Here is a 23,954-nt window from a genome sequence, read left to right on the forward strand (position 1 = left end):
TAAATATTATACTTCTCCCGGGTTATTTAAATTTTAAAAATAAAAATAAATATTTTAAAAGAAATATATCAAAGAAAAATAAAAAAAAATGACAATTTTTTTTATAATTTTTGAGTATTAGTAATATTTTAGAAAAAAATATATTTATTGATTGCATTAATTATCCGTTTTGTAAAAAAGAGTTAGGGATATTAAGGTTAGAAGCAGCACTAAAAGTAAACTATGCGCAATGATTACTGCACATCCAACCTCAAATTATTTCATGATTAAAATTAAGTTTCTAATAGTAAAATCTTGATGAATTATTTTATTGTTTATAAAAAAATATCTCAATTAACTTTTCCAAATTACAAATGTGTAAAAATATTGTTAAAAACTCTTTATTTTTAAAGAAAAAATTTTTCAGCACTGATGGGATTTGATATTTTGTGTTGGCAACATTTGCTATGAACATTTATGTCATTTCCGGTTTAAACCTGAGAAGAGACGCTTGCGCCTTATGCGTCAAAATTTACTTTTTTGCAGTAGTTGCTTGTTCGTGTGTGTTGTGTGCAGTGTTTTGTGCTTTGCATATGTAATAACAGACAAATGAACTCGACGACATTACAGCTTGAATGTGGAAAAGTAACAGTTGTTTGTGAAATTCGGACTGCTAATTTGCAATACTCAGCGAATTGGGAAACGTGAGATTAATCGACGAATTTGGTGTTTCAAGTGCAAGTCCTTATAAAAGAGGCCGAGCTGTGTGGCCCGGCGGAATTACACGATGGAAACTGCCGATCTTAATGGCGGGAACGCCGAGGTGGCGTGCGAAGGTTCTAACCTAGAAACTGTTGAACAGCAATCAACATCAGCAGAGAAACAATCGAACGAAAAATCTGAAGAAACTAAGGAAATTGAACAAGAAATAAATGGGGATTCAACAGATTTGTCAAAAACTGTCATGTCACCGACGCGAAGAACTTTGCGTAAAACCAAGGCCAATTCGACAAGCACCGTCGAAGCCGTCGAGAATGACGCAAAACCCAAAATGAAGGGATGTAAACGGAAACTTTCAGATCCTGATATAAATTCCGAGGAATCACTTGATTTCACCGGCTTTGATAGTCGCTATTTTGATAATTCTGAGTCGGGAAATTTAGTTCTTCAAAAATTAATTGGTAATTATTCATTTGAAAAATTCTCGTTTCTTCATGAATCAGAATAAATTATAATGGCAGTCACTTTTTTTTTTTTTTTTTATTACAAAAAAAGTATATATTTAAATGTTTAAAAGAGTTTTCAACTATTTTAACTTTTAATGCATTTGTTATCGATTGAAAAATAATTATAATTCCTTTTTTAATATTCTGAAGTTTTTAATTGTTAACTATAACCTAAAAAATGTTAAATAAATATTAAAATATGGCGTTTAGAATATGAACTGCTTTTGTTTGATGTTATCAATTTCGAATTTTTAATTATAACAAAAGACGAATTTATCAATTTTTGTTTATTTACTTACAATTAATTAAATTATAATAATTTACATTAAGTTATTTACTACTTGTGAATTTTAATATTAATTATTTTAAAAAAAAAAATAGAAAAAGGGCTTTATTAATAAAAAAAATAAAAAAATATTTGTTTATAGCTGAAGTAGAATTAACGGTTGGCACAAAAGCAAAACGTGGTCGTCCTTCACGAAAAAGTTTATTGAGTGACAATAAACCAGATGATATTTTAAATGACGTACGTGAAATTATGTCCGCCAAAGAGCCCGAACCAATGGATGTTGTGAATAATTTTAAAGCTGAACTAACACATCAAAAATCTGAAGAATCAGTTAGTAAATCGCCCGTTGTTTCATCTGTAAATAATAGTACGCCTAATATTTCGGCAAAATCAAAAACAAATCGTTCATTGCAACAAACAACCAGTCCTTCGACTCCAGTTGGAAAGCCAAAAACTGACATGTCAAATCCTGCTTTTCTTGAGCCATTTAAAAATGGTTGGAAACGAGAATTAGTTTATCGTGGTGCTGGAAGTGAAGCTAATCTCAAAAAAATGGCTGATATTTATTATATCACACCTCAAGGAAAAAAAATTAGAAGTTACAAGGAAGTCTCTTTCCATTGTAAGTAATAGTTATTTTTAGATTTAAAAAAAAAAATGTATTAAAATTCTAATTCATTTTTAGTAATTTTATTTTACTATTTAATTGAATCGTGAATTTTAAAAGGGGCTCAACTCCAAAAAGTGTTGAGGCCTTTTTAAAATTCACGATTCAATTAATTGTAAAAAAAAATAAAATAGTTACTAAAATATCTATACAAATAGATAAATTTGTAACTTTTTAAAATAATGTACTCAATGAAACTTATCAGCTTTCATGTTAATAAAAAATTATATGTAAAATTATTTCTATAGTAACAGCGAAAGACAATATGACAATGGACAATTTTACTTTCCATAAAGAACCTCTTGGCTTGAATGATCCCGAAAAGGAAATAATCCGCGTAGCCAGAAGACAAGGAAAGGTATGTCTATTTTTGACTTAAAAAATAAAATGAGATTTCAATTTTTATCCAGACTTTTTTTTAAATTCGACTTGTAAATATGTTTAAAATTGAATGAAGATAATTCCAGCCATCTGAATCAATATTTGCATATAGTTTTAATTATTTTATTAATTATATAATTGAAGATAATTTCAATTTTTTTAAATTAAATTTTTGGTGATAATTTTAATTATGATTGAGTAAAAAAAATTTTTGAAAAAAAGTTATATTTTTATTAGGGGGTTATTCACTAAGATCTGAGAGATATAAAAAATATAAATAAAATTATATTAAAATTTATATTATTAAAATACAATTTGTAATGGTTATGTAACTTAAATTTTATTTACATTAAATTTTTCAATTTTTAAGGTTATTTAGAATTAGATATTTTGATAAAGAATTGAGAAAATATGTCATAAATTGTAAAATTATTAGTTCAATTTTGAAAAACAGGATTTCAAAAAATGTTTTTAAAAAATACTTTGCACATATAACGATAAAGTTTTAAGGTGTGAATATTTATAATTTTTTTTTGTAGGATAACACTCCAGCAGCAAAAACTCCAGTAGTTAAAAAAGTAGCTGCTGCTGCTACTACTACTGCTGCTGTCACTGTCGCCAAAAAAACGCCAGCGAAAAAAACAGAAAATCTTCCATCACAAGTATCTACACCAGCAGTTGCTAAATCCACTCCCTCTAAACCGGTTGGAAGACCACCAAAAAATACACCAGCTTCACAGAAAGTTAAACCTGCGAAAAAAACTCCATTAAAAAGTAGATTGTTTTTTTTATAAATTTTATAGATATAATTATTTAATTTTTTTTGCAATTTCATTTTTACAAATTACTGATTTTATAATAATAATAATTTTAGAAGAGGCGAAACAAAAGCAATTGGAACAAAGACAACCATCACCGCCTGCAGTTACTGAAGCTAAGGAAAATGATTTGTCACCGGCAAGATCTTCCCCAGCCACTAGACGCAGTCAACAGGCAATTGAAAAAACTGTTTCGCCGAAAGCAAAACGACCGTTAAAGTAAGTTATTCTTTAATTACATACTATAAATCAATTTCGAGTATTATGCTTTTTTTTTATTTGAAAAATTATTTTATAAAAAAATTCTATTTTGTATATACTCTATTTAATTTTACTTTACTATTTGCATATAATTTTAATAATCTATATTGAGTATTTAAGCAAATCCCATTTGGTTAGGAAAATTGTTAATTAACTTTTTGAGAATCTAAATTTTTTTTAAGTAGCTTTTTCTCTGTTGTTCATTATAATTGAACAATATTCGATATTCGTTTTTCATTCAACTGAAAAGTGGGAAATTTTCATAATTTTGCAAAATTTGAATAAACGATTTTTAAATTCGAAATTTGGGAGGGGAAAAATGTGATTATGTTAATTAATTGCAAAAATTTCAAGATTCATTTCCTCTTGCTGTTTTCGTCTTGTGTTTCACAAAATCATCATTCCAAAAGCCATCACTAATTCACTTTCGACACACTCAGTTTTTGAATACAAACAACCTATTGTCCCTTTTCCCTATCAACGCACATCTTACAGGGCCAAAGTTCTGGAACCGTGTAGTCTACGATGTTCAACCAGTATGGGACAGATACCCAGTTTACAATGTTCAGTCTGCCTTTGTCTTTATCATCCCGAATGCGTTCACGTTTTGGAATATGCAGGCTGCGATTATGTCTGTGAGGTACGAATTTTACACAAATTTTAAATAACTCAAAAAAGTGCATGAACGAATGAATTTAAGAATTCTTATTAAAGAATTAGCGAAATTAATATATTACCTAAGAATTAAAAATATCGACTTCTTTCATCTTAAAGTCGATCAAAAGTCTGATAAATAAAATTATAAATCAAATATTGTTAAATTTTCTTTATCAAACGAAATTTAATTAAAATTATATTTCTTCTACGACATTTTTATTCAACCGAATTTTCATTGAAAGTAATAAAATGTTTGAACAAATAAAAATTTTATTTTATAAAAATTCATATAAGCAAAAGTTCTCTTTAATAGAAATTCGGATAAATACAAATTTTGTTAAATAATAATTAAATGAAAATTCGGAAAAATAGAAATTTGATTAAATAAAACTGATTTTTTAAATGAAAATTCTCTTAAATATAAATTATGTTGTATAAAAATTCTGAAAAATAAAAAAAATTAATATACTTATAGAAAATCAGGAATTAACTTTAATAGTAGACACTTTAAAAAAGTAATTCATTTAAACTTATTTCAAAATTTGTAAATATAAATAAACAAGTAAAAATTTCAATGGCATTTTGTCCGAAATTTGTTTGAAAAATTCGATTTTGTATAAATATGAATTCAAAAAAAAAATAAATAAATAAAAGGCATTCTATCTGAAACCGTTCCACCTTCAAAAGACGATCGCTAGCAGAGCATTTTTTTAAGTTAACTTTTTTTAAATAAAAAAAAAAATAATTTATATAATGTTACATATTATTTCGAAAGAGAATTTAACGACCTTTCGATTTGTTTTAACATTTTTCTTAATTTTTAATTAATTTTTCTAAAAGTAATAATAATTTATTTTTGAAATGTTTCTAAAAATATTATAATTTGCAGTCACATAATTTGTTACATAATTTTGCAGAATCATTATATCGAGACACAATAGTATCCAATTTTTTTTATTTTCAATAAGATCACCCCTTTGCTTGACATTGAAAATTATATAAATAATCATTTATATTTAAAAAGTTTTCTTTTCCTATTTGCAATCAGTTGTACGACTATTTTGTTAATTTGAAATTATTTAAAATTGAAATGACAATAAATATTGACACCACGAATTTTGAATTTATAATAAACAACTACTAACAATTTCTGTTAGCAAATTTTAGTATAATTGGAATTTTGTTAGAAAAAAAAAACATATTAGAAATTAAAATTTATTAGAAAAAAATTTTTAGAAATTCAACAATTAAGAAAAATGTTAAGACCAATTGAAAGATCATTAAATTCTCTTTCGAAATAGTATGTAACATTATATAAATTATTTCTTTTTTTATATAGGAAAATTAACTTAAAAAACGCTCTGCTAGCGATTGTCTTTTGAAGGTGGAACGATTTGAGATAGAATGCCTCATAAATAAAGTTTTGGTTTATTTATTTAAAAATTTTTCTTTTTTTTTTTATAGAATTGTCGACAGGATTCAGAGGAAACAGTGTCACAACTTCAACCGCAAAATTCGACTCTTACGCCACCTCCATTAATACCAATTAGTATGATAGGTACATCAAATATTAAATCAAAACATCCAGGTAATATAGCACCTCCAAAATTACAACGTATACCAAAATCCGATGGTACGGATAAAAATTTACGAATTGTTTCGAAATATTTAAAATCAGGTCCCTGTCCACCACCACCAACACAAGTAGCATTGCCACCACCGCCTACTCCTCCTCCTCCACCAACACCTCAGTCTCATTCAGTATCACAATCTGAGAAAAAGGAAGCAGCTTTGTTTAATAAGAATGACAATAATGAATATCGTCACAGTTATGATGGATCAGTACCAAAACCTGCACAGAATATTGCCACAATGGCAGGCAAACGTTATATAATTATACCAAAAAATAATTCCATGGCAGTGCAACCTGCTATTACTGTAAAACAAGATAAAATTGTTGAGAAAACTCCAGCTCTACCAATTAATTCTTCCACTGATAATACTAGTAGTATTGTTGACGAGGAAATTTCGACTCCTCCAATTGTTGAACAAATTGAAAAATCAAATGATAATATCAATGATGGTGATAATAGTGAAATTTCCATGATAATTTCAAGTGAACAAAATCAAAAAGAAAATTTAAAAGATGATCATGTTGACGATTCGAAAAGTATTTCAAACGATGATTCTACAGAGACTAAAGAAATTGTAGAAGATGGAAAAGAATTATCCACTTCAATGGAAATTGATTTAAATGATATTTCTGAACAGAATTTATTAGTGGAATCAAGTGAGGCTAGTAAATCGTTGGAAATTGTGAATTTGGGAAAGAAAAAATTGAAAAAATCAGTGGGAAAAAATCGAAGAGGTGTGAGAAATAAATTTTTATCGAATGGTACTTTACAGAAGGGTTCTCCATTAATACAAAAATCAAATAATTTAGATGATTTTCCATCAACGGCAATTCAGAATATTGCAAAAGCGGGACTAAAGTGAGTAGTTTTTTTTTTATTATTATTATTTTGTTTAATTTACCCCTTTTCCTAGTGATTTTTTTTTGTCAATTTTAATTAACTCCTTTTTTTTGAGGTTTTGGCAGTTGCTTTGTACATATTGTGTTTTATCAGTTGTTTCTTATGACTGCAAAACGCAGTTTTTACTTCAATAGAAAGCACTTTTTTATGGTTTAATTTTAATCCTCACTCACTTATGACGAGTTGGTTTTGTTTTTTCTTTTTCTATTGAATCATCGCTTTTTTCTATATTTATTTTCAATATTTAAATTTAAAGCAATTTTTGAAAGTGATTTTAGATGATCATGATGTTGAATCTGCGTTTAATTTAAAATAAATCATTTTTTAATTATATTAATTTTCAATATTTTTAGTAAAATTTAATTTTAAATAATATTATTTAAATATAAATTATTTGATTGCTAAATATGTATTTGAAAACTTTCCTTATTCTTCACAAGTAATGTTCCTCTAATTTGAAAATTTCCAATTTTAATTCTTGAATGTAAGTTTAAAAATTTTTATTTTTAACTATTATTTTTAGTTAAATTTTTGTTATTAATCATGTAATCAAGTTTTGTTTACTTACAGTTAATTTAATTTTTAATGCTCTTGGTATTAAAAAACTTCAAATTTTCTAAATCTCTTTTTTTTTCATTTTCTTATATTTTGTTATACTGTTTTTTATTATTTTAATTTTAGATTTTCAATCATTTTATTTTTGCTAATTATTGATTGATTTTTATTATATTTTTTATAATGGTTATTTATAAATGATTAACAAATCAATTAGTCATTGGGAAATGTTTTTGTAATGAATGAAAAATTTAGAATTCTCTTCAGAATCAACATCTCGATTATTAATCATAACGGTTTTTTTTTCTTTTTTTTTTTTTTTTGTAGTATAGACTTAATTTATTTAAAGTGAAATTTACAGATATTTTATATGTGCAAATATAAAAATTTTTTTGAAAAAAAAAATGAATTTGATTTTGATTTAAAATCGAAGCACACTGCCTTAGCTTTGAAATTTTGCCAAAATTTCTAAATGGTAAAGGAATAAATTAATTTTAATGTAAAAATTGTCTTATTGTAGTGTCAATGTAACTTTATTTATTTTAATTATATTTAGTTAATAAAATAATTGATTTTCAATTATAATTTGAAATTATTGTTAATAATGTTAATTAATATTAAATAAAATTATTGCATTAATACTACAATTATAAAGAGTGAATGATAAATGCTTCACTGGAAAAAAAATCTAATTCATTTTTACTTTTTATATTTACAGATATAAAGACATGTGCGAGCTGAAAAAAAAACATTATTTTGTGCGTCTTCCCATCAATTTTCCACAATTCCTCATCCATTGTTTCTTAATCCACACGCTTTCTATTTTCATATTCTCTATAACATTATTGACAAAGCTTTTTATTGATTTTGCAATTTTAAATATAGAGTTTTAGTCTATGAAAATTAAGAAAGAAAATATTTTGCGATAACTTGGAAAAAATTGTGAAATTATTGACATATTTTTTATAATACATATAAATTTTTTTTTTTTTTTTATTACAGAAGGAAACAAATTCAAGTTGAAACAGATCAAAGACAACATTTTATGGTATCAGTTTGTGCTGGTTATCATGCATTATCGAAAGTCTTTCAATACTTAAAAGTTCAAGAATTGTTGAGAGTTGGTCGTGTTTGTAAAATGTGGCGTGATCTCGCTGCACATCCATCATTATGGAAAACTGTACGAATGAAAAATAGTCAAGTGACCGATTGGGATGGTTTTGCTGAAACTTTAAAGAAACGTGGTACACAATATTTGGATTTGAGAAAAATGATATTTTCTGGTGAATCTGATGCAATGTGGAGAAATTTTGCAGCTGTTATACCGCACGTGAATAGTCTTGTGAAATTGGAATTTTGTCGATGTTCCGAAATTGGTGTTGAAGAAGTCATTAAAAATTGTTCACAATTGGAAATTTTAATAGCACGGATGATTAAATGTGACACATTGAATTTGGATGCCTTGGGAAATCTTAAACGATGCCGTGAATTAAGACTGAAATCGTTGGAAGGAATGTATTTACAAGATGATTTATCGTCTATAAAAGAATGCACTCATTTGACATTTTTGGTAAAGAGAAGTTTTCAATTTAAAGAAACTATTTTTTACATTTTTTTTTTTTTTTATTTTTATGAAATTTATATTTTTTTCTTACAGAGTCTCACGACGATTAAAGATCTCGGTCAGAAGAAACTCGAGGCATTACAATTTCTAGTTAATTTAGAGACACTTGAACTCGGTGAATGTACTGATTTCCCGGAAAACTTTGGCAAAGAAGCACTAGTGAAATTAAATAAATTAGAACGATTAAGACTGGAAAAAGGACAAGGTACATGTTCGACTTTTGATATTTTGGAAGGCGCTTCAAAAATAGAAAATTTAAGTCAATTGGAACTTGTTAATTTTGATGTGAAAAATGGTTTTGACAAATATTTGGCAAAATGTACAAACATCAAAAGATTATTAATTATACCAACGTACATATCGCAATCGGCAACAACAAATAATATGGTATTGGCTGGTGTTATTGAACTTTCACATAATTTGATACATTTTGTTTGGGGTGTCACATTAGAATTGTTGCGAGTCACTGAATTATTTGTCGATCAATGTAATCAAATGAATAAAACAGTTAGTGGTGACTCGATACCAGTGTTGAAGCCAGTACCGTGCTTAAAATTGATTCAAGATAACGTCGATGATGCGGAAAGTAAAAAAGGTAACATTATTTTTATAGAAAATTAAAATGTTAATTATTTTTTTTTTTTTATAGGTGAAAATAAGTTTTGTAAATATATATTTTTTTTTTTTATTTCAAGAAGACGATGATAAGCAAGCGAGTGGATCAAATCCCCAGGTGGATATTTTACCCATGTCCCAATTGCAAAAACTTTTACTCACCGCATTACCGAAAACAAGAGTGAAGATTTTGAAAATTCCTTTTAACGCTACATGGAGGCAGAATATTTCTGATACAATTTCACAATAGAAAAAAAGAATGAAATTAATTTAAAAATATTATTCAATATTGATCTTTGAGAGATTTGTTTCTTTTTTTTCTTTTCTTTTGATAAGAAAAAAAAATTCACAAGAAGATCTTGATAATTGTTGTGAACATTTTACAACAAGTATTATTAATTGTGCAACTTTTATTCGATACTTTGCCCAATCATTTATTGAAAGTGAGTGAGTGTGAAAAATAAAATCAATTATGTGCGGACAAAGACGGATCAAACAAAACCCTCATTAAATACAGAGGTACTGCTTAGTTTCAGGTAAATTTTAACATTAAAAACAACAACAAGAAATTGTTTGCTGTCATTAAAGAACACGTCCAATCGAATTGACAGTGAGTTTATTGCTTTGTTTAAAATGGAACAATAAATATGATAAATATTTATCAAAAAGAAAAAAAAAATTTTTGCAGTAAGATTATATTTAGACGTTAGATTGTATAATATTATGAAATATTATATATATAATAGTTCTAATTACTGTTTGGGTTTTAACGCTGCAAAGAAGTTTTTGGGAGAAATTATATTGGTAACTTGATAAATTTTGTAAAAAAGAAAAAAAAATACATCATCTTTCCTGATCTTGGGGATCATTAAAATGAGGGATATCTAAGAAAGCCCGGCGATGTGATAGGAGACTTTAAAAAAAAGGTGAAAAAAAATTATATTTATACATATATTATATAATTATATATATCTCATTGTTATCCTAGAATGACTGAGAGGCTTTGTAGAATATTAGAGGCATTTCTTAAGAATTAGATTTAGATTTCTTTGTAATTTTCAAATATGTTCTCTTTCTTTTTAATAATTTTTAATTCTGTCAAAAAAAAATATATGAAAATATAAAATATATATATATATTTCTTTACTAAATTGAAGATTCCTTTACAACGCGGAAATTCTTAGATTCCCCCCCTCACTTTTTTTTTTTTTTTTTTTTTGTTTAAACAATTTTTTATTTTTAACATTCAGGAAATTCTAGGGAACATAAACAGAAAAAATGAAGCGACATGAATAGAATAAATTATTAATATTTTATCAAATTATCTTGATAATGTTAAATTATTACTTTTTATTTATAGATGAAATTCTTACATATTCTTGTCTCATTGAACACTTTTGATTTATGAGATGTTTTAAACAATTAAAATAATAATGAGCATGACTTTTTTTTAAAGAATTATGCTCTTCACAAAAATATATTAAAGTGTTACTAATGTTGGTAATTATTTGTTTTTCATCATTAAGTTGATTTCTTATTAAACGTTATTTTTTTTCACGATATAATTATAAACTAAAAATTAGAGCTGTGGAAAAGTTCGAATTTTGTATGGGCTCGGATCGAATATTCGATTCGAGCCCATGCTAATTCTTATGGAGCGGTTCGAATTTTAAAAACTAGCACAGCTCTACTAAAAATATTTTAAATACAAATTATTTTAGTATAATTGTCAGCATAATCTTTATTTTAGAGATCTTCATCTTTATTTTATCTCTTTATTTTAATTCTCTATTTTCATAATCTAACATATATATATATATATATATATATTTCTAAAATAAATTGATGCGAAATATTTAAAATGTAAAAAAGTTACATTATAATAATTAAATTTAAAGAACAAAAATGAACAGTTATAAACTGTTTTTTTTAAATCTCTTTAAAAAAAAAGGACACTAATTATTTATTGTAATAAGTTTTTAAAAATACTTTGTTTTTGTAGGCATCAAAAATATGAAAATACGTCTTTAAAAGATTGGTTTTTACAGAGATAATAAATTTTCATTTATGTACCCTGATAAACATTAAATATTGTTATTTTTGTTTTGTTAATTAATATTATGAGATGACATTCTCTAGAATTTCTTAAATGCTATCTATACGGTGAAGGGCAATATTGAAAAAAAGGATTCTCCTTGTAATTTAAATTTTTCAAAAATTATTGTCAACAAAACGAAAACTAATTGTAATGAATTTCTTGAAAATATTTTTCAAACATAATTTTCCCTTTTTTCAATCATATGGAAAAAAAATGAAAATTTTTGAAAAATGTTCGATATTTTTGTTTTTGACATTATTTTTTTTTTGTTTTAATTTAAATTATTTCGGTAATACTAAATTAACAATTTTGTATGCTCTTCTATTAACATTATGTATAATATTTATGCACATTTATTGATGATGTACAATGTTTCAATAATTTGTTTATAATAAATGATGCAGTTGTCTCTAAAAGGTACAAGACAGTTATTATTAATTTAATAAAAATTTACGTTTTTTTGAAGACTCATAACAAAACTTTTCAATTGTGCCATAGATCGTTATTCGGTAGAGTTCTTCAATTGTATAAAATTATAAATACTTAGTTTAGATTATAAATTATTATTTAACGAAATTTAGATTATTTAATTACATATTTTACATTATACAAATAATTATTTTTGAAAAGAAAGTAAAATTCAAAATTTTTAACTTTAAAAAGAAATTTATATTTCCAATGTATTTTGATTGACTATTTTAATATAATTTACTTCACAATCAAATATTACACATTTTTTTAAATATCTGATAAATTAAAAGAATAAGGTACTTCCTATGTAATATTTTTTTTTTTTCAAATGTTACAGTTTTTGGACGTTCATTGGCTATTTTAAATTTTTGCTGATACAAGCAACCACTAATAAGGCAAACTTATGAAAATAGGTTTAATTTCCTCCCGCGTAATTTTGAAATGACCAATGGGCAAGATCGTTATAACGTCAAAAAAATTCGTCTTATTGTAGTGGTGCCATCTATGACAAAATAACGGAGAAACTATGGAACTACAGCTTATAGCACATTGGTTTGGTATATTGTTCATTTAATTTGTAGAAATGTGCGGCGTAATTTTAATAATATTACCAATATTACATTAACAGAATAAAAAGTAAATGAAATATTTATTAACAGTGATAGATTTTGGTATTATTAAATATGTTTTATCATTGTGGGAAGTGTTGGAAAAAGTATGCTAATTAAAAATTTGTGTTTCTAACCTTCAAAAGTACAAAAACTATTAATTATAGTAAGTATATTTGTAATATTTATCAGAAGAAGATTGACAAAATGAATAATTATAAAATTTTCATTTTTATTTCTTTCATTAACAATACTGAAAAAATATGAGATAACAATCTGTTATTGTTGTATGCAAAAATATTTATAACATGTCCATAATATTTACTTGCCATTGAAGGAATACAATTATATATTTTTTTTGTTTTGATGATGTTAAAATTGTCATAGATTTTAATTTTTAAATTCGTTATTTTATTTTAAAAACATATAATAAATATGTGTATATTTCTTTTTGTTTACAGAAAATGGATTGTCAATTACGTTTAATTATTCACAATAAGAGTTCTGTTTACGACAATCTCATTTTAATGCCTCACTGTTTAATTTCAAATAATACAAAAGAAAATTCCAAAAGTGAAAGCTATTTCTGTGATGATAGTTTATCTAAATATAATCCAATTCCTGTGAATCGAAAGGGACTTTGTTCATTTTTGGTATCTGCTTATGTTTCAAACTTGCAGAGATCTGATATTTTTAGAAAATCTGCATTTAAAATCTTAAATTTATTCATAAAGGAAAATTCATCTCTGCAAGATAATAAGATTGTCTTAATAAAATTGAGAAATCCGAGAAAATATTTTATAGATTACGCATGGTTAGTAACATTTTAATATTAAAAAAAAAAATTTTTTTTTTCATATTTAAACATTTTCAATAAATAAATAAAAAGTCTTCTCCCAATTTTCAGGAATGAAAGAATAACACAAATGACGGCAGAAAAAAGAGAAATTGAACATGCAATGTCTTGGTTATCCACTTTAGGAGGAGCCTTTTCTGCCTTGGGGGAAGAAATTCCTTATTGTGTAAGATTTAATTTTTGTTTTATATAAAAATTAATTTCATTCAAGTTTCTTTTTAATTAGAATTTTTAATATAAATAAGGAGTCATCAACTAAAAATTTGAATTATTTTATATTCATAAATGAAATTTTTGTGAATCAAAAATATTTGATTTCACTGAATTTTTGAACATTGTCATTTTTGATTTATCGAAATTTATGTTGTAATTAAAATTTTGTATCATTCGTTGAAATTATTATTTAGATTTATGAAAAATTGATACTTTAAAATATAATAATAATTTCGATGAAAATAGTAAGAAAAAAAAAAATCTAACAAACCGGAGACTTTTATTGACTTTATTCTTTAAATACAGGCGGAAGTAGCTGGAAAAATATCATTAAAACAATTTAAGTTGGCTTACCGTTTAGGCGATCCGCTTTTGGTTGCTCGATGTAAACTATATGCAGCATTGAGTTTAATTCAAAGAGGAAATCTTAAGCAACCAAAACAAATGTTAAAAGCTATCTTTCAATTTGCCGTCAATCAAAAAGATGTGCGTCTTCAAAATATGTGTAATGGAGTGTGGGCAAAATTAAAATATTACCACGACAGAAGGAAACAATTAAAGCCTTATTAGCTGTAAAATTTTTTATAGGTAGTCAAAAATGAAAAATTATTGAACAAAGTTCTTTGTACATTTATAAATGATAGAAATAATTCGAAATTGATACTAATTTTTAGTTAGAAATATTTTGATTTTGATTATTATATTGAAACATGGAAAAATATTATTTTTTAATGTTTTTGAAATAAAATATCATATTAAAGAAAATTCTTTTATTTATAATCAAAGATTTTTCATAAAAGTACATTATTTATGGCATTGGATTCTCTTGAACTATTCGCAGTTTTACTTGATTATAATTTATAATCATCATTCAACAGGGTTGTCACAGTATTTCTATTTTTTAATTTTTTCCCCCCATTTTGTGTAGGTACTTTTTGAATTTCCCTGATCATTCAGTTTTTGTTTCTTTTATATCTGTGTCAATCCTATTCAAATAAATGCAATTGTCCAGTGGTTTTTAATTGACAATCAAACATTAATGTTAATTAATTATAACTTAAATCAAATTATGATATAATTATTAATTATTAACATTAATTATTGATTTGCGATTAGGTATAATGATTAATTAATTTTCATGCAAATGATGGCACGATATTTTAATTGATATCTCGTTGAGTTTATGTTATTTTTGCTTATTTAATAAAAATTTGTTGTATATATATATATTCCTAATGATAAAAATTTGTTGAGTCGATATGAACGGAATATATTGAAATTTATTAAAATCTTATGACTACTTGATAATATTTTTTTTGCAAGCTATAAATAGTGTTTACACAATAAAGAAATAATTGTATATTAATATCAAAATTGACCATGTATACTTTTTGTGTTTCAGAATTAAAAAAAAAACATGTGTGCAAATTATTTAATTTTTCAAGTGAAAAATGTAATTTGTCATTTTCTTTTGAATAGAGATGGATATTGAGGATAGCTTGCTTTTTTCCATGTCATGTGATAATCAATATGACACGTTCAGAAATACTTGTTACTTTTTTTTTTTTTTTACTGAGCGAGAGTTCCCATTGGATCCCAGGCTGGCAGTACAACGGGATCTTGTTTGAAAACTTCGAGAACATTTTCAGGTACGAATTTTTTATCTACAACAACTTCAAATACAAATTCTTTGAACCAATCAACTGTACAAAGTTGATAGCCTTTGTCTCCGTAATCTTTACCCCAGGAATTTTCAATTCGGAATTTCGTTGCTTTTTCATCCTTCTGAAAAAAGAAAAATTTATTTTCATTATATTTATTTTTTTTTAAATTATTATTCAAAACTCTTTTAAAAGTCAATTACAAATTTTATTTATTGCATAATTTTTTTGCTAATTTTACAAAAAAGTTTCAAACTAACACAATATTAAGTAAATTTTTTCACAATTATATTTAAAAAATTATTTTTCCCATTTTTTGAAGACATATAAAAGATGAATTAATATAAAAACAAAAACCTCGATTCTGTTGGGAATAAACATAAAATTGAATATAATAATTCTTTTAATTTTGACGATGCAGAAATTTTTTTTTTAAAAAAAATTTTAATTCTTAATCCTGTAAATAAAGGATAAACGGTTTTAATTTTCTAGTAAATATAAATTAATATAATTAACTAAATAAATCAAATGCTAATTTTATACTCTTAATAAAATATTTTTTTATCATTCATTTATAAAAGGGTTCTTCGTCTCCAATGGAGTTGATATATTCTCACGTTGTAATTTCTAAGAAAATCAATTTGCATCATAAGAAAAAAAAAGGCAGTAAAAGCAAAAAAAGAACTTACGTCTATGCTAACGCCGGTAAACACCATAGCATGAGTCATTGACGAATCCCCATAAAGCAGTCTATCGGCTTTTGAAAGTGTTATTTGAAAATCAGTTCCAAGAAGTGCCTCATAGTTATGAGCTTTAAGATCGTTAAGTCCCTGTTTTGAGGCATAACGTTTTGAAACTTCACATCCAAACCATACGGGCTCATTGTTTTTTATACTATCAACACATAATTTGATAAGTAACTCGGGAGCTTGATTATTATATAAAACAGGACCGCCTCCCCAAACATTACCCAAACAATCGAGTGTATAAAGTTTTTCAAATGGATTTGTTGGCCTTGGATCGGTAACTAAGCAAATTTTTTCATCAACATCAAAACATGATTTCACATATTTTTGATAAAATTCAACAGGTGTTATTGGTCCAACACTATTGTATACTTTTGAGCTTGTATAATAATCCCATGTAATTGTTTTCGATGGAATGCCAACGCAAATACCAACTAATTTATAAATAATTGCCATTTGTTCACGAATTTTTGTTTGAACCTCATCCTTTGATGCCTTATCGGACATCATTGTTCGCAATACTTTAGCAAATTCGCGAAGTTTTGTTTTTAACAATCCATTGAGTCGTAAACTCGCTTCACTTGTAGTTGATTCTGGAAAACATGTCTTTGGTACAACACCATATTTTTTAACTAAATTCACTATCATATGCCATTGACCACCGTCAGTCACCAAATCGCTTTTCAATAGAAAAGACACTAATCTTCCCTCTACTTCTTCGCCCCGTGCGGCAGTTTCCACAATATTTTGCAAAAAATAATTGCATCGCTCAATCTGTGAATAGAGAGAATTACAAAATTAATAAATTTTAAATAATTAATTAATAAATATAAATAAACTGTCTACAAACCTTGTCCCAAAAGAAAAGATAAGACTGACTAAATTCAAATTCCTCCAAACTGTATTTTTTCATGAATGGCGATCTCATTACATTTAAAAATGCAAAAAGCCAACAACGTCCAGAATTCTTTTGTTCAGTGATTGGCTTTCCTTCGGGATCAATTTTATAAGTAAAAACATGATTACTATTTTGAACAACTTGTCTCGATATACAAGCATCGGTTGGATTTACTTTTGTGCAAACATTTTGAGCGGCAAGATTTCGTGGATCATTATGAAAATCTATATGAAGTTTATTTAAATAGTCTTCGGACAAAGCGCCGCCTGCAAAAAAAAAAAAAAAAGAAAATAGATAAATCTTATATATATATATGTAAATGGAAAACTAGCATAAAAATATATTTCATTAAGAAAAAAAATATGAAAACAAACAAATATTTGTGTAGAAAAAAGTGTTCAAGGTTTTTAGATTAGATTAAATTTTTTCTAACTATGTACATACATTAAACATAGTTTTCTATTTTTCCTAGTTCAGAAATTTAAAGTTTTCAGTAGAATATGGTTCAAATTCTGGATTCTGAAAGGTTTTAAATTACATTCAACCTTCGGATACCTGAATTCTTTTCACAAATATCCACCGAACTCCTTAGGGATAATCCGGTTACTGTGACAAGTCAATAAGCGAAAAACGAAAAAGTTTCGGTAGATTATTTCTTCTTTTGTAAAACATTTTTTTTTCTCAGTATTTTGAATTTCTTAAATTTCAGTACCTATTTTTAAAAATCGTTTTTCTTTTTTCATTTTTTTTTTTTTTTTTGTAACAAGCCAATTATGAAAAATGTGTCAATAATTCTTTAAAGAATTTATAATGTATTTATTTAATTAAATATGAAATTATATAAAATTTTGGATTTTTCAAATATTTAACCCTCTGCCTGCTCTGGGTTGTCCTTATTCCAGCACTATAGAATGTATTTTCCATAGTTCCCACCAGACAATCGAATTGTAGCTTTTTGTCGATAACGGTCAACTGGCCAAGCAGAGGGTTAAATATTAAAATAATAAACTATCAAAATTGGAAATATTAAAAATCTTGAGCATTCCAAAAAATAAGATATTTGATTTAAAAAAAAAAAAAAGAAAAAAAATGAAAATATAAATCACAACTGAGCGCAATTAGAGACTGTTTTTTCTAAAATGCAAGTACATCTGAAATCTTGGTTATGAATGTATCTATTTATAGAAGTATTAACACATGCCTTATCAATTTACCGGAATTAAATTACACTATAAAAAACATACAAGTAATCGGTTAATACAGTGCAATAAAAAAAACTGCAATTATCTCTTTTGATGCACAATGGAATTTTTTAATCACACCTTGATTATACATATAGGTTTTTAATTATTATCGAAATTAAAAAAGAAAAATAAATGCAGTTATTTTCATTTTTTTTTTTTTCAATAAATTCTTATAATTTTTCCAAAAAAGACAAATTTACCATTATGTTATTCAGAAATTTTTTTTTAAATGTCAAAAGTTTTGTAATTTTAATCACTTTTTTTGCACACAAAATTATTTTTAATGTGACAAATAAATTATCCATTAGAAAAAAAGGCGATAATTTAACGTACTTTTCCCATAAAAAATATTAAAATAAATATTGAGATATGTCAATAACACTATAGAGATGATAAAAGAGATTATGCACAAGAAGAAAAATTGTGATTAACTCATAAAATCATATAAGAAAAAGAAAAAAAAATTCCATAAGATTAAAAAATTTTTTTTTTTTTTTTAAAGTAAATAATACTTGTGAAAAAAAATAGTAAATAATAATGCACTTTTACTCACTGCAATTCATTTTGTTAAATCGAGGAAAATGGTGGTGAAGTGAGCGTATGTGAACGACTCCAAAACCCAAGTGAAAGCCGTGCTCCAAATGACTCCAACGAATGACCTGAACACAACTGCGCATGTGTTGCAATAACATGAGGAGAATAATATGTGGAATTCTTGAAGATTTTAAAACTGCAAAAATGCACTTTAAACAAAGAAAACAAATAAATTAAATAGTTTTAATTTATACTTTAAATTTCGTTTGTTATAAGCGTCTCCGTCATTCTTTTTTTTCTATCTCGAATAGATTCATTTCACCTTAAAAAAAATAAGCAATCTATACTTTAAACAATGTTTCAAAACGACACTGACTTCATGTGAAATTTACACAACAATAATTTTCTTGCATTTATATAACTTTTTTTTTTTTATTTAATCCCGCGAAATTCGTTTAATTTTAACTGAATTTATAAAATTTATTGATAACTTATAATTTCATTAAAATTCAAATTTTTAACTTTTCTTTTTTAGTTAATAAATTTTAAAATTCTTCAAAAAATCATCTCCAAATGAATGAATTAAATTCAATTTTACATAAAACAAATATTATATTATATTTATAAAAGGAATAATTTCGTTCATTGTTGGATATAAAAATATTGAACAACATTATTTTTATAGAATGAATATTACAGAATATTTTTTATTTCCTATTCACAATGGTACACATGACCGAGTTTTTTTTTTTTTTTTTTTACTTAAATCTAAAAAATAAATTATGTACAAAGTAAATTACGAAAGCTTGTAATTATTTATTTCTGGGAGGAGTTCAAGTATCACTTTTTTTTTTTTTTTTTTTTTTTTTTTGTGTTTAAATCTGTTTCTTTTCTTTTTAAAAACAGATATTTAAAACATTTTCACGAATTTGTATTTGAGTTGGACGTTTCATCCATTTTGGATTCTAAAGAAAAAGGTGGAATTCTACAGTCGAATGCATATCCATCTTCACGTTCCATTCTAAAAGTTCCCCTGGAACAAAATTATATATATTTAATTAAATATTATTCGGCTATTATATAAAAGAGTGTAAAAAATATAATTTAAAAATTGATTTAGTTTTCGTCATTTTATATATTATTAAACTTGAAAAAACCTCACGTGCTCTAACATGAATTTTTGATATCAAGAAAAGAGGTTCAACTTAAATATTAATAAACAAAAATGGAGTTTCGTGATTTTTCTGGTGAAAAGTTATTAGTTATTAAAATTGTCAAAATTTCTCAAAACTTTAACATTAAAGGTTCAAGTTTCAACTTAAAAAATTCATTCAAACATTCAACTTAAATATTAATAAACAAAAATGGATTTTTGTGAATTTTGACTTTTCACAGCTAAGTTTAAAAATCAATTTTTAAATAATATTTTCAACTTCTTTTATATATATATATATATATACAATAATATAATTGATTTTTACTCGTAGCTGGAATTGTAAATTTAATTTTATACAATAGAAAACTAATTTATTTTTATCTAAACTATTGCATTATCTTTTATTTATTTATTTAATTACAATGTACGGGCTTACAAGTAAAAAGTTAAAAATGCCCTTTAGTGCAAAAGCACTTAATATTATAAAAATATATAATGAATATAATCACAGAATGACGAAATCATGTAGGTGACTTATCGACTAATACAAAATTAATTTTCGTAAGTCGTTTGTGAATTTTCCTAAAGATATACCAAAAAAGTCTAACGCGTGACAGTACTCGTTACCTCTAGTACAAATTCTGTTAATAACACTATTGTCTAAATAGTTAGATTTATTAAATTTAACTCTGAACAGTTTTTGATTTCTTAAACCTTTTGAAGGAATAATAAAATTTATTTTTGACAATATTGATGGACAATCGATTAATCCGTTAATAATTTTGAACAATAATAGTAGGTCCAAAAAAATAATTCTTTTTTATGCTTATATTTAAAAAAATCTAAATTTAATTCTTATTTAAAAGTTAAAACAAAATAATTTTTATTTTATTACTAAATTAATAAAATTATTTTTCCATTAAAAATTTTTAAAAAGATATTTAATAATCTGAAGTGAAAATAAATTTTCTTTTTAATTTTATCTAGATACTTACCACATATGACCACTTGGTGCTTGCAAACTGACATGACTGCTGTATTGAAAAGCAGGCAAAGTTTTTGAAAGTACAGGTTCCTGACCCACAACTCCTCGTCCTCGAACTGTTTCCAATGTACCAGACAAACTAAATATCCTCCAATGTCTTTCACGTAACTGAACACTTAAATCTCCAAGATTTTCAAGTCGAATACAATATCGCCACTAAAATTTTATTTATATAACAATTTCAGTGAAATATTTTTTTATGATTTAAAAATTTTTTACAAACGTCATGCCTTGGATCAATTGTTAAATATAATTATGACGTAAATTTTATTTTTGCAAATAAAATTAATAATTAAAAGTAGCATGTTCAGAATGTTATTTTGTACTTTTTAAAAAACTTCGACATAATTCAGCTATTAAAATTTCACGAAAGTGTTTTGCGCGTATTGTTAAAGTATCACTTTTAATAAATTAATGTTTCTTTTCTGTAATTTAAAAATACTAGACACTTGAAAATAAAACTAACAATAAATATAAAAAATAAGAAATTTATACTTTTGAAAGATCTAAATATTTAAACACTCTAAATAATGTTTTTTTAAAAAGTACAAGATTACAAAATTCTTTTATTTATTAATTTTCATTTTAAAATATAAAAATTACGTCACAATATTGTGATTAATGAATTAATAATTAATTATAATTGTTATGCAACAATAAGATACTTTATAGAAAATTACTCTATTCCAATTATTTATTTAGAAAAAATACTACTTGAATTTAAAAAAGAAATTCAAAAACTAACCCAATAAACGGAGGTAGTTTGACTCTCTCTACATCCCATATAAAAGGGAATTACAGTGACACGAATATTTTCAGTTGTTTCCTTGTGAACATCTGAAAGTTCAAGCCAGGGATGATTTTTCTTTTGCCAAGCTCGCAATGTATCTTGAGCAATAAAAGGTGGATCCTTATTAGGATCATAAACTAAAAATTTGTCAATTAATTCATGTTGAAGTGCGGGTTTTTCATTTGTTGTGTATGGCAAGATATCTTCATGTGCAACATAATCCAAACCAGGTATTGCGTATAAACTACGACTACCTTCTTGATTACCCAAAAATGTTACCGCCTCAGTTTGTGCTCGCTATTAGGAGAAATAGAGAAAAATAAAACTATTTAAACTATTTTACTTTCAATTTCAAATATTGATATAGCGGTTTTTTTTTTGTATACTTACAATGTGTGGACAATCTCGTTGATCTATCAAAACTTGATAAAATGTGTGAGTTCTGCCTTTAACTTCCTTACCAACACTATTGAAATTCCCTCCCTCGTTTCTAAGACAAATTTTATTAAATTTTTTTAATCAAGAAAAACTAGAAGTTTACTGTATGATAAATATTAAGAGATTTTGTTTATTCAAAAAGAAAAATATATTTATATACCCTTCTTTTCTGCTTGGTATATCTCTGTCATAAACTCTTGCCAGCCATGGGAAAAGAATAACTCCACGATAACCAAAAACCCTGTGTAAAATTAGCTGTCCTGTTTCATATTTTCCTTGTAGTTTTGGCGTTTCCAATTTACCAACTTCTGTCAGTCTAAATTGAAAATATTATTAATCTCAATATTTTCTTTTGTTTACATCTATATAGGTGTAAACTCACGAATCTACGCACTTTTCTTTGTCATACATGCATATACATATGTGTAATTTATTGACAATGAAAGTTTAAAACTTAGAAATAAGATAAATAATTTGAATAAATAAATTTATTTTCAACTTGTATTGGTTAAATAAATTTTTTTTTTTTTTGGAGCCGCTCTTGTCAAAAACCGCATTGATGTTTGATTATTAAGGTTATATTTTCGGCATTTACGTAATAAACATTCTGATATTACCTGACATAAGTTGCATTTTGTACGTAGAAAATTTGTTTTGACACATCCAAAAGAGAACTGCAAATTTTTCTACCGAGAAAGCCACGTACAAGTTGCATATTTTTGTTCCAAAGTACTAACGTTATTATTTTTTTAAGTAAAAAAGACTAATGTTTATTAAGAACTACATCACATGGTATACTACAGTATTTTTTTGCTCTAACCCTCTAACAGTAATCGACACTCTCGAAATTAAATATCGAAGATTGCTCTCGATTTTGTATTGGCAATACTGCACAGAGCGGTAAAATTTAAATTGCATACAAAGCACAAAGTAATATTCCGTGAAAAAAACACCTACTTAAATAATAATTAATTAGTTAACATTTTTTCTTTATTTATTATATTTAGAAGATTATTTTTTCAATTTACTTTTCAATTTTTAATTCTTTTTTTGTGTTCTCAGCATATATGAAAAAATTGGCCTAGAATGTTCAATCCTTTGAAATGAACATATTTTACTCACTAGAGTCCCCTGATTTTTCTTTCAAAAAAGAAGTTATCATTGTAAATTTACTGGTAAAAAAGCAATGAAAAAAAGAAAAAAAAAATCTATCTACTGTAAAGAAAAAAATCACCGATTTATAGTAAAACCGGAAAATGAAAATCTACAGAAATCTACATTACCGACTAATGATAAAACAAGAAAAATAAATAATTGAATTTATCACTCGATCGTCTTAGTTAAAATATGAAAAATGAATTGAACGATCACTCTGAGTTAGGTTTTTTTAAAGAAAAATAAATGTTTAAAAATTACCGACCTTAAGAAATCTACATTATCGACTGATGGTAAAACAGGAAAAAGAAAATATAAAAAAATACCGACACACATAAATTTACATTACTGACTGATGGTAAAATAAGAAAATAAAAATATAAAAATTACATATGTGACGCTCCACGGTGAAAGGGTGCTTAACTGCTTTAAATT

The 23,954-nt window shown here is 25.4% G+C and overlaps 4 protein-coding genes across 7 annotated transcripts; 2 read left to right on the forward strand and 2 right to left on the reverse strand.

Moving 5' to 3' along the window:
* Positions 1 to 493: 493 nt before the first annotated feature.
* LOC127276810 (nucleolar protein dao-5) lies at positions 494 to 10,736 on the forward strand. Of its 3 annotated transcripts, XM_051297469.1 has the most exons (11): positions 495 to 1,160; positions 1,634 to 2,116; positions 2,410 to 2,519; positions 3,082 to 3,316; positions 3,417 to 3,579; positions 4,117 to 4,261; positions 5,743 to 5,866; positions 5,957 to 6,770; positions 8,370 to 8,937; positions 9,025 to 9,586; positions 9,687 to 10,736. In XM_051297469.1, the coding sequence occupies exons 1-11, from the start codon at positions 767 to 769 to the stop codon at positions 9,854 to 9,856; spliced, it is 3,768 nt and encodes a 1,255-aa protein (XP_051153426.1). In that variant the 5' UTR covers positions 495 to 766; the 3' UTR covers positions 9,857 to 10,736. The 3 variants fall into 3 exon arrangements, with proteins under 3 accessions (XP_051153424.1, XP_051153425.1, XP_051153426.1); XM_051297467.1 differs by having other exon boundaries at positions 494 to 1,160; positions 5,743 to 6,770; XM_051297468.1 differs by having other exon boundaries at positions 494 to 1,160; positions 5,743 to 6,770; positions 9,690 to 10,736.
* A 1,975-nt stretch (positions 10,737 to 12,711) lies between these two features.
* On the forward strand, positions 12,712 to 14,440 carry LOC127276818 (uncharacterized protein F58A4.6). Of its 2 annotated transcripts, none has more exons than XM_051297480.1 (4): positions 12,712 to 12,949; positions 13,245 to 13,597; positions 13,673 to 13,805; positions 14,159 to 14,440. In XM_051297480.1, the coding sequence occupies exons 2-4, from the start codon at positions 13,248 to 13,250 to the stop codon at positions 14,420 to 14,422; spliced, it is 747 nt and encodes a 248-aa protein (XP_051153437.1). In that variant the 5' UTR covers positions 12,712 to 12,949; positions 13,245 to 13,247; the 3' UTR covers positions 14,423 to 14,440. The 2 variants fall into 2 exon arrangements, with proteins under 2 accessions (XP_051153437.1, XP_051153438.1); XM_051297481.1 differs by having other exon boundaries at positions 12,714 to 12,949; positions 13,691 to 13,805.
* Positions 14,441 to 14,607: 167 nt separating this feature from the next.
* Positions 14,608 to 19,251, reverse strand: LOC127276811 (bleomycin hydrolase). The gene is made up of 4 exons (XM_051297470.1): positions 18,955 to 19,251; positions 17,110 to 17,423; positions 16,203 to 17,033; positions 14,608 to 15,637 (listed from the first exon to the last, which is right to left on the reverse strand). Exons 1-4 carry the CDS (start codon positions 19,091 to 19,093, stop codon positions 15,422 to 15,424), a joined length of 1,500 nt encoding a protein of 499 aa, XP_051153427.1. The 5' UTR covers positions 19,094 to 19,251; the 3' UTR covers positions 14,608 to 15,421.
* Positions 19,252 to 19,608: 357 nt separating this feature from the next.
* On the reverse strand, positions 19,609 to 23,187 carry LOC127276816 (polymerase delta-interacting protein 2). The gene is made up of 6 exons (XM_051297478.1): positions 22,982 to 23,187; positions 22,525 to 22,680; positions 22,317 to 22,416; positions 21,882 to 22,223; positions 21,087 to 21,292; positions 19,609 to 19,968 (listed from the first exon to the last, which is right to left on the reverse strand). The coding sequence occupies exons 1-6, from the start codon at positions 23,077 to 23,079 to the stop codon at positions 19,857 to 19,859; spliced, it is 1,014 nt and encodes a 337-aa protein (XP_051153435.1). The 5' UTR covers positions 23,080 to 23,187; the 3' UTR covers positions 19,609 to 19,856.
* Between the last annotated feature and the right edge of the window lie 767 nt (positions 23,188 to 23,954).

Source organism: Leptopilina boulardi, unplaced genomic scaffold, assembly GCF_019393585.1.
Source record: "Leptopilina boulardi isolate dan_hultmark-lab unplaced genomic scaffold, ZJU_Lbou_2.1 LbouV2_154, whole genome shotgun sequence".
NCBI classification, from domain to species: domain Eukaryota; kingdom Metazoa; phylum Arthropoda; class Insecta; order Hymenoptera; family Figitidae; genus Leptopilina; species Leptopilina boulardi.